The sequence below is a fragment of the Psammomys obesus genome, unplaced genomic scaffold (assembly GCF_907164565.1).
Source record: "Psammomys obesus unplaced genomic scaffold, mPsaObe1.curated_primary_1811, whole genome shotgun sequence".
Taxonomy (NCBI): Eukaryota; Metazoa; Chordata; class Mammalia; order Rodentia; family Muridae; genus Psammomys; species Psammomys obesus.
In genome coordinates, this window is record NW_026596051.1 from 46,877,328 (window position 1) to 46,887,280 (window position 9,953).

The window sequence follows — 9,953 nt, forward strand, 5'->3', positions numbered from 1 at the left end:
ATGACGTATGCTTCATCATAAGCAAAACGACGGATGTGTAGGCCCGTCCTGTTCCCGGAGTGTGGTTCTCTCCATCCCTCGACTCTCTTAAGACCTGAAAGAGAGGATGTCTCTACGCTGCGGGAATCTGGCCCGCAGCCTGGGGTCCCGGGTGAGCGGCAGGAACGCTGTTGCTTATCCCAAGTCCTAAACTAGAGAAATTATTCCAGATATCCTTTTTAAAGAAACTGACTGGTCAGGATTAAAACATTCACAGCTGTGGCGTATCTAAATTATTGTAGTTTAAATTTGTTGAAAACATATTTTTAGTACCTTTCTTAAGAATAGAAGACATGAAAATGTGACATGTTAAGTCATTTCCTAAGGTTTTCTAATCTGTATTTTAGCAGTTAACTCTTATTCTGCTTCCTACTTTTCCCCCTTCGTCATAACTGGCCGTGCTTCAGGGTCCCTGTAGCCTAGGCTGGCCTAAGACTAAGTTCGCTTTGCCTCCACTTGAGTGCTGAGTTACAGGTTTGAGCCACCATAGCTGGTGGTACTTAGACCTTGAGTCTTTTTTTTTTTTTTTAATGGGTTTTTGAGACAGGGTTTCTCTGTGTAGCTTTGGCTGTCCTGGACTCACTTTGTACACCAGGCTGGCCTCGAACTCACAGGGATCTGCCTCCTTCTCTGCCTGAGTGCTGGAATTAAAGGCTTGCACCACCACGCCTGGCTCACCTTGAGTCTTTTAAGATTCTAATCTAAAGATTTTGAGCTCTTACATCGTTTTACATGATTTCTGAATCTGTTCTTTGTTTTTGGTATTATAATGGGTTATTCCAGTCTTCTGAATCAATGTTGTAATGAACACTTTCCTTAGGTATTTGGAAGATACTTATACAGCTCCGTTAGAGCATTAAGTTCTTTGCTAGATAAAAAAAAGGAATTTTTACGTAATGGACCAGACCTTCAAGATTTTGTTTCTGGTGATCTTGCGGACAAGAGTACCTGGGATGAATATAAAGGAAATTTAAAGCGCCAGAAAGGAGAAAGGTAATTGACTATTAGAGACCATTTTAGTGTCCCACCCTTTAATTTCGTGCACTGTTTTAAATCCCTGTAGTAGATTTTACATTTCAAGATATGTTAAATTTACTCAAGGTAATTAGAATTGACAACAAATCTAAATAGAATAAGTAGGTAAAGCTGTTAAAAATCATTTTATTTTTCTGTACTCTTTGGCCATTTTTCTTTATCTTTACTAAAATAACCTGACCATTTTATACTGCCATCTCCCATCATATATCCAACATCTAATTGAGAAAATGTAGCTTTTTCTCTTGGTGATTACTGATTTATTTTATCTTATGTATTTAGTTAGTTACTCAGGTAGTTATTTTTATTTTTTAGAGACAAGGTTTCTCTGCCCTAACTGTTAGGGAACTTACTCTGTAAGACAGGTTGGCCTTGAACTCAGAGATCCATCTGCCTTTGACTTTGCCTCCTGAATGCTGGGATTAAAGGTATGTACCACCTGGCTCACTTGTTGATTTATATCTGTTAGTGTATACTGATCATGTAATTTTTTTTTCTTGAGACAAAGTCTTACTGTGTATCTCTAACTAATCTGGAATGCGCTATATAGTCCAAGTTGGCCTCAAACTCAGAACTGAGATCCCTTTGCCTCTGCCTCCCAAATTCTGGGATTAAAGGTTGTACACCCCCATGCTAACTTGTTTCTTTTCTGAGAAAGTTTACACATAGCCTGTAGTTACTTTATCTTAATTATTTTTAATGAAAGAAGGTTGCCTGGTAGCAGAAAGCTCTGGGTTCGATTCCTGGCACCAGAATTAACAAAAAACAATAGCAGAAGAACAGTGAGGATTTGGTGCACAGCATTTTCAAAATTATTTATCAGACAATTTCTAGATCACAATAGTCACGATGAAATAAAGGAAGGATATAGTCTCCATTCCAAATGTTAGATCTATATGTTTTTTAATTTCATCTATACAGCTTGGGCTGGCCTTGAACTCACTATGCAGTTAAATTTAACCTTGAACTATTGATCCTCCTACCTCCATGACTTGAGTTTTAGCATCACAGACATGAACCACCGCAACTACAAATTGTCTCCGTTCACTAACGACTAGAATCTAGAATGCACAGTAGATAGTGTGCTGGGCTCTTTTCTTACTCTGAGTTCCTGTAGTAATTTGTAGGAATCACAGGGGAGGACATGCTCAGAAGCATAGCACCTCCTTAGGCTCCATTTATCAGTATTTTCTAAAGCAGTGTCACCAGACCTAGATTTGAGTCTTTGTTCTTATTTCTGTGATGGAATCATGTCAGTCCAGGAATACAGAAAAGTCCGCACTGGGAAACTGTGCTAGAGTGAGGCCACGTGTTTACTGCAGGTTGCTGACGGACCATTTTCTCTGCCTTTCCCTAGGTTAAGACTACCTCCATGGCTAAAGACAGAGATACCCATGGGCAAAAATTACAATAAGCTGAAAACTACGTTGCGGAATTTAAACCTCCACACAGTAAGTGGAGAGTGTATTTCCTCTCCATTTTTCCAGAAGGCAATACTGTTTCTTTATATCTAACAAACCTTCTCTGAGGTGTGGTCTCATCATGTAACATAGTCTATAGTCTGGCACTCACCTTCTAGGCTTGATCTCTTTCTAACTTGTGTTTCTCCTGCCTTCGCTTGGATTAGAAGATGTGTGATACCAGACCAAACGAAACGATTAATGAGTATGTAAGTGTTAGCAAGGAAAGTGGGCAAAGATGAAGAGTGAAGTGTTATCAACAGTAACAAAAATGTGTATAGACAAACTGGGCGCAGTGGCACATGCCTTTGATCTCAGCACTTGGGAGGAATTGTCAGGCAGATCTCTGTGAGTTGGAGGCCAGCCTGGTCTACAAAGTCCTGGTCAGGACAGCCAGGGCTATTACACAGAGGAACCCGTCTCGAAAAACAAAACAAGTACATATACTTGTAGGGGGTAAGAGTTTAGCCCCAGTGTTTGCTTAGTGTCTGTGAAACCAAGTTTAATCCCTAGTTCCCCTTTACATTTTCCTGCAAAAGAAATGAAAAGTGATTATATTTCTTTTGAAATATGTTGGAAACAATGGGCAGTTTAAATTACTTAATTCTGGGCTGGGGTGATGGCTTAGTGATTTAAGGGCACAGGCTACTCTTCCAGAGGACCCAGGTTTGATTTTTAGCACCCACATGACAGCTCAAATCTATCTCCAATTCTAGTTTCAGGGGATCTAACACTCTCTTTTGGACTTCTGGTACCAGGCATGCTTGTGGTACACAGACATACATGCAGGCAAAACACCCGTGCATACAAAATTATAATAAAAATAGTTCTTTTGTTTGTTTTGTTTTTCATGACAGGGTTTCTCTATGTTGTAGCAGGAAAATTGTGAACTGTAAAACTCCTGTTTCTTGTTTGGTGTGGTTGAGCCCTATCACACACCTTTAATCCAATTACTTTCTATTTATTGTAAACAAGTAATTATGGTATAGTTCATCCAGGCCTAGCACATACCTTTAATCCAAGAGCTTTCTGTACATAGGACTTAATAAAGTTAACGTTAGGTGCAACAGAGATTAAAGAATAGGAGGAACTTTGAGTTGAGGGGTATTTAAGACAGTGTGGAAAAGAAAGAGCTTTTTTGAGCTTTAGCTTAGGCTTTAGTTCTCTGTCTTTTTGGGCTTTGAGCTACCAAGCCTTTGGTCTTGAGTTTTTTGGCCTTTGCTTTCTCTGCCTTTCTGAGCTAGCAGTTTTTTACCCCAGCATCTGGCTCCAGAGCCTTTTTTTTTTTTTTTTTAATGTATTTATTTATTTATTTATTATTCATACAGGGTTCTCCCTGCATATATGCCTACACACGAGATTTCATTATAGATGGTTGTGAGCCACCATGTGGGTACGAGGAATTGAACTCAGGACCTTTGGAAGAACAATCAGTGCTCTTAACCTCTGAGCCATCTCTCCACCCCCTTAAGATTTACTTATTTTTTTAAATTTATTTTATTTAATGTATGTGATTGCTCTATCTACATGTACACCTGCGTGCTAGAAGAAGGCAATAGATCCCAGTATAGAGATCTGTGAACCACCATGTGGTGGCTGGGAATTAAACTCAGGATCTCTGGAAGAACCAGACAGTGCTTTTAGCCACTGAGCCATCTCTCCAGCCCCTGGCTCTTGAGTCTTTATTGGTAAAATAAAATGGTTGGGATTTTCATTTTTTAAAACAATACTATGTAGCCCTGATTGTCCTGGAATTTACTACATAGACCAGGCCCATTTCAAACCTGGATATCCGCCTGCCTCTGCCTCCCAAGTGCTGGAATTAAAGGCGTGCACCAACATTGCCCAGCTAATAAAAATCTAAAAATAACCCTAAAACCCTAATACTTCATTTTTGGTAGGTAGGTTTTCAACCTGTTGCACCATTTCTATTTTTCACAGGTGTGTGAGGAAGCACGATGTCCCAACATTGGAGAATGTTGGGGAGGTGGGGAATATGCCACAGCCACAGCCACCATCATGGTAAGGCCAGCTCGGGCGCCACAGCTCTAGTCCAGACATGGAACAGGGATGTTTGTGGCCCCTACTAAAGATGTGCACTGTGAACATCCAGTGAGATTTTTATTGCATATGAGTTTATGAAAACTACAAAGGAAAAAAATCCTACAATCTTGAGACCTGTTGTAATTTCGCCCTTCTCTGAATTAACCTAGTATTGAGTCTTCTTGGATCTGATAATTAACTCTGTGGTGCCTTAGGGTATGTATTGCATTAATGTTTGCACATATTCTTTATAATTATTTAACTTTTGTGTATCTTTTCCTGTCTCATTTATATAACAAAAATGAGTTGTTCATCTAGCTTAATCAACACAGATATACACATCCAACTTTTCATTGACTATATCTTTAGGCCCAGCTAGGCGGCTGAGTGGGTAAAGTCACCTGCTGCCAACTCACAGGACCCACAGAGCCAAAGGAGAAAACACCTTCCACAGCTTGTCATCTGATTCTTTGTGTTTCCACATACATACATACCCATACACACAAAATAATCAAAAAGTGTCACTAGAAAAAGAATATATTGCTGGGTGCCATGGTGCACACTTGTAATTCCAGCACTTGGGGAGGCAGAGGCAGGTGGATTCTGTGAGTTCAAGGCCTACAAAGCAAATCCAGGACAACCAGGGCTATAAAGAAAAAACCTGTCTTGAAAAAAAAAAAATTAACAGGGTAGTAGTGGCATATGTCTTTAATCCCAGCACTTGAGAGGCAGAAGCGGGTGGGTCTCTTGAGTTCTAGGCCAGCCTGGTCTATACAAATAAACACTGCCTTGAAAAAAAAGAAAAAATAATGTATAATATAATTATATATTTTTAAATAATGCTTGTTGACTATTGAGTCATGAGGAATGTTTATAAACTATGACTGAGTTGTGAAGAATAACAATACACCAGACAGCTGATACCTCCAGTTAGAGAATAGAACTTCAGCTTCTGCACAAACTCTACATTGGGATCCCATTATTTTATTTTATTTTTATTTTGTTTGTTTGTCTGTTTGTTTGAGACAGGGTTTCTTTACATAGCCCTGACTGTCCTCAACACAGAGATTTGTTTACCTCTGCCTCGAAAGTGCTGGGATTAAAGGTGTGCTCCATCACACTCCAGTTATTTTTATGATTCAATTATTCTGTTTGTTTGTTTGGGTTTTTGTTTTGTTTTGTTTCTCAAGACTGGGTTTCTTTGTATAACAGAGCACTGGCTGTCCTGGACTCACTATGTAGACCAGGATGGCCTTGAACTCAGAGATCCACCTACCTCTGCCTCCTGAGCTCTGAGATTAAAAGTGGGTGCCATTGAGCCCTTTGTTTGTTTGTTTGTTTGTTTGTTTGTTTGTTTGTTTTGGGTTTTTTTTGCTTGGTTTGTTTTATTATTTATTCAGTATCTGCCTGCACGTGTGCCTGCAGGCTGGAAGAGGGCACCAGATCTTATTATAGATGGTTGAGAGCCACCACACTTGGCTTTAAGGTGAATCTTGTTGATGACAGTGATGACAGTGACTGTGTGCATGAGGTGTGTGTGGAAGTCAGAGGACAACTTTGTGGAGTCTGTTCTCACCTTTACATGGAGTCTCACTGGCCCCTTAAATTATAAAATTGTCCCAATCTAATCCCACACTCCCTCGAGTTCTCGGAACACTTACTTGAGTGTATCATTTTTCCACATAAATTTGTATTCCTTAACCAGATATTTAATTTTGAATGTTTCAGATCCCGTATAAACAGAATCAGTCTGCTGACTTTGTTTTTGGCCTCATATTCTTGAAAATCATCTGCCTACTTGATTTAATTGTAATGTCTGTATTCTAGCTGATGGGGGACACATGTACACGAGGTTGCAGATTTTGTTCTGTTAAAACAGCAAGAAACCCTCCTCCATTGGATGCCAGTGAGCCCTACAATACAGCCAGAGCAGTTGCAGAGTGGGGTCTGGATTATGTCGTCCTGACGTCGGTGGACCGAGATGGTTAGTAGTGTGTCACTGTGGCTTAAGCTAGGCGTGGCCCAGCTCCAACCATAGCTTCTTTCCTTTCTAGACGTGCCTGACGGGGGAGCTGAGCACATGGCCAAGACCGTGTCCTGCTTGAAGGAGAGGTACTTGTCTTCCATTTGTTTATGTAATTAAGGGTCTTTTAGACACATGCAAATTCAATTTGAGGTCTTTATCCCTCTCTCCCCCTTTCTCTCAGATATAGTGTCTGTGTTCTGGCTATCCTGAAACTCACTGTGTAGACCAGGCCAGCCTTGAACTCACTTAGAACCACCTATCTCTGCCTCCCACATTCTGGGATTATATGAGGGCCAGCACATCTGGTCCAGCACTGAGTTTTTAATACGTTACCGTTTAAGAGTAGTTAGTGGTTGAGGGTACAGCTCTTTGATAGAATACTTGCCTAGCATGCTCCAGGCCCTAGGTTTGATCTACCCCCTCCCTACACACACACACACACACACATTGAACAGTTAAGAGCATGTAGTGCTCTTGGAGAAGACCCGGGTTCAGTTCTCAGCTCACATAGTGGCTGACAACCATCCTAACTCTACAAGGATTCAGCACTCACTCTTGTGAGCAGTAGGCATATACTAAATGCACATGTATACATGCAGGCAAAACACATAAAGCTCTCTAAATAAATAAAAAGCTGAAAGTAAGATGACGTAAGCATCAACACTGTAAAATATACGTCTTGATACAATTTTCTTTCATATCCATCTGTCCTGCCAGTTTTACTCATAATCTACATTTTAAAATGCTTCAATCCCATTTATTCCAAAAAGATTAAAAAGGAGCAAAGTTTGCCAGATTGGTGGCACATGACTTTAATCCCTGTGTTCAGAGAGATGGGACTGGAGAGATGGCTCAGAGGTTAAGAGTACTGTATACTCTTTCAGAGGTACTGAGTTCAATTTCCAGCAAATGGTGGCTCAAAATGAAATCGGGTGACCCTTTCTGCCCTGCAGGCACACATGCAGGCAAAACATAATTTATTATGTTTTAACATAAATAACATTAGTTTATTATGTATACATAATAAATAAATCTTTTAAAAAATAAAGTAAAAAAGAGCAGAGACAGGAGGATCTCTGAATCTGAGGCCCGCCTGGTCTACATAGTGAACTCCAGGACAACCAGGACTACATAGTGAGACTCCAACTCAAAAAACAAAAGGAGCTAAGTCATTTCAGTGATTTGATGCTAGTTGAACATCTAGTATACTAACAAATGTTTCTCCACTTATTCCCAGTTTCTTTGTTTGTTACGGTTCAAAAATATATTTTGCAGCTCACAAAATTTTTTTTCACAGGCCACTAGTTTTTAGTTATCAGGAGCAGTTTTTAAAGAGTTTCATACTGTTATCTTTCAGCATCTTGTGGTCACAAAGGACAAGTGTGGTCTTTCCATCTATCCTCAGGGAGTAACTGCGCTCCGCCTATGAGTTTACAAGCAGCTCTGTGACCTAGTTCACATCACAGTGCTTCACTAGATAAACACAGCCACCTTACAAACAGGAATATCAGTGTTTGGTTGCTACTTCACTAAACAAACAAACACACAGAAACCCTGATGACTCAGCAAACCCAGAAACAGTTCTTAAGGCTCTTAGTGTTGGTGAGATCTTTGCCTCTAGGAGGTGAGGGGAACAGTGTTGGATGACTTACAAAAGAAACCAAAGCTGAAGCAGGTGGCATTTGTGGTCACAAAAAATATCTCAATTTGTTTTACAGACATAGTTTAGTCTTATATTTTGGTTCCTTTTAAGTGATTTTACTTTTAATCACCTACTCCAATTAAGCTTAAAAGTCAGATTATGCTGATTGCTGTTTGCAGGTAGATGTCCGGGTCACAGTGTACACACAGTTACAGTTCTGAGGGCTTCCTGTAGCTGCTCACTTAGAACTTTTTTGTGTCCATGCCTCCCTTAGCAGGGCTCACAGGCTGCTGAAGGGCTCCCTGCCTCAGTGCTGACCACCTGTTTAGGCAGCAGTCCTTTCATGTTTTTCCCTCAGTTCAATGCTTATGTTTTTTCCTTCTAGGAATCCAAAAATCCTTGTGGAATGCCTCACCCCTGACTTCCGAGGAGATCTGGGAGCAGTAGAAAAGGTCGCTCTGTCAGGATTAGACGTGTATGCACACAACGTAGAAACTGTTCCAGAGTTACAGAGGTGACTGCATATTAGTGGGTCACAGCCTGCTGCAGCCCCTCACTTTGCAGAGGGCTTGCACAAAGGCAGCTCCTTCCTTTCCCTGTCCCTCCTTTACCTGCTCTTGTCCATTCATCCTTTCTTTATGAATTGATTAAAAAATCAGAAAAAGTAGCCACCCAACGTGAGTGACCAAGGGCTAGAGAGATGGCGCCATGATTAAGAACTCTTACAGAGAACTAGAGCACATGGTCACCTGCCACCAGCCGCAGGGTGATCCATTGCTCTGGGCTCCACTGGCACCTGCATTCGCATGCACACAGAGGCACACACATATACCCAGAACTTAAAGGAAAAGGCTTTTCAAACTGCAGACATCGCTCATGATGTTTCTAGCTGTAGTGTTGGTTACCACCACTTCAGTCTTGTGTTTATCCCTGTATATACACTAATGTGCTAGGACCTGAAATGGCAGTATCATTGCAGATGCATTGAGTTGTGTGTGTGTGTTTTCCCAAAGAATACTTATCAAATGGGAAATGATGTACTGTTAAAAAAAAAAAAAATCTGAAAAGTAGACTGGATAGCTCTCAGTGATGACTAATTCTAGTACTGAAAAGGCTGGGGCAGAACATCAGAACTTTGGGAACCAGCATGGGCTGGAATATACCCTTTCTCTTAAAAAAAAAAAAAAGGCCAAGAACAATAATGCACACCTTTGATCCCAGAACACAGGAGACATCTCTGAGAGTAAGGCCAGCCTGTCCTACATTTCAAGATCTAGGCCAGCAAGGGCCTAGTGAAACCCTGTCTCAAAATAAAGACTAAACACCTCCCCCACACACTCAGGAGAGAACCAACTTGAACAAGCTGTCCTCTGACCTCCGCAGGTTTCCCTGTGCGAGTTACATCCACATGCACAGAGTAAATAAACAATAGGAACAAATGTTTGAAGTAACCTTGCTAGGTTTGGTTGCACACAGCTGTCATCCTAGCCAGCACACAGGTACACCCATGTATAAGTCAGGAGGCTGAGACAAGAGGATTGCAAGTTCAAGGCCCATATGGCTAGCCTGACTGTCTCACAGAATGTTAGCTTTCTATATTGTCAGTTTTGTGGAGGTTTTTTTTCCGTAATTGCTGTTTTGTTGTTGTTGTTGTTTTAATTTGTGTGTGTGTGTGTGTGTGTGTGTGTGTGTGTGTGTGTGTGTGTGT

General features: G+C 40.8%; 1 protein-coding gene across 2 annotated transcripts in view; it reads left to right on the forward strand.

Annotated features, from left to right (window-relative positions):
- Positions 1 to 4: 4 nt before the first annotated feature.
- Positions 5 to 9,953, forward strand: part of Lias (lipoic acid synthetase) — a 17,339-nt gene continuing 7,390 nt past the window's right edge. The window contains exons 1-7 of one of the 2 annotated variants that reach the window (XM_055623960.1): positions 5 to 151; positions 860 to 1,032; positions 2,432 to 2,525; positions 4,476 to 4,556; positions 6,405 to 6,561; positions 6,632 to 6,689; positions 8,631 to 8,759. In XM_055623960.1, coding sequence (XP_055479935.1) covers positions 107 to 151; positions 860 to 1,032; positions 2,432 to 2,525; positions 4,476 to 4,556; positions 6,405 to 6,561; positions 6,632 to 6,689; positions 8,631 to 8,759 — 737 coding nt within the window. In that variant the 5' untranslated portion in view covers positions 5 to 106. The remainder of the gene's footprint in view (positions 152 to 859; positions 1,033 to 2,431; positions 2,526 to 4,475; positions 4,557 to 6,404; positions 6,562 to 6,631; positions 6,690 to 8,630; positions 8,760 to 9,953) is intronic. The other variant, XM_055623961.1, reaches the window with a different exon arrangement.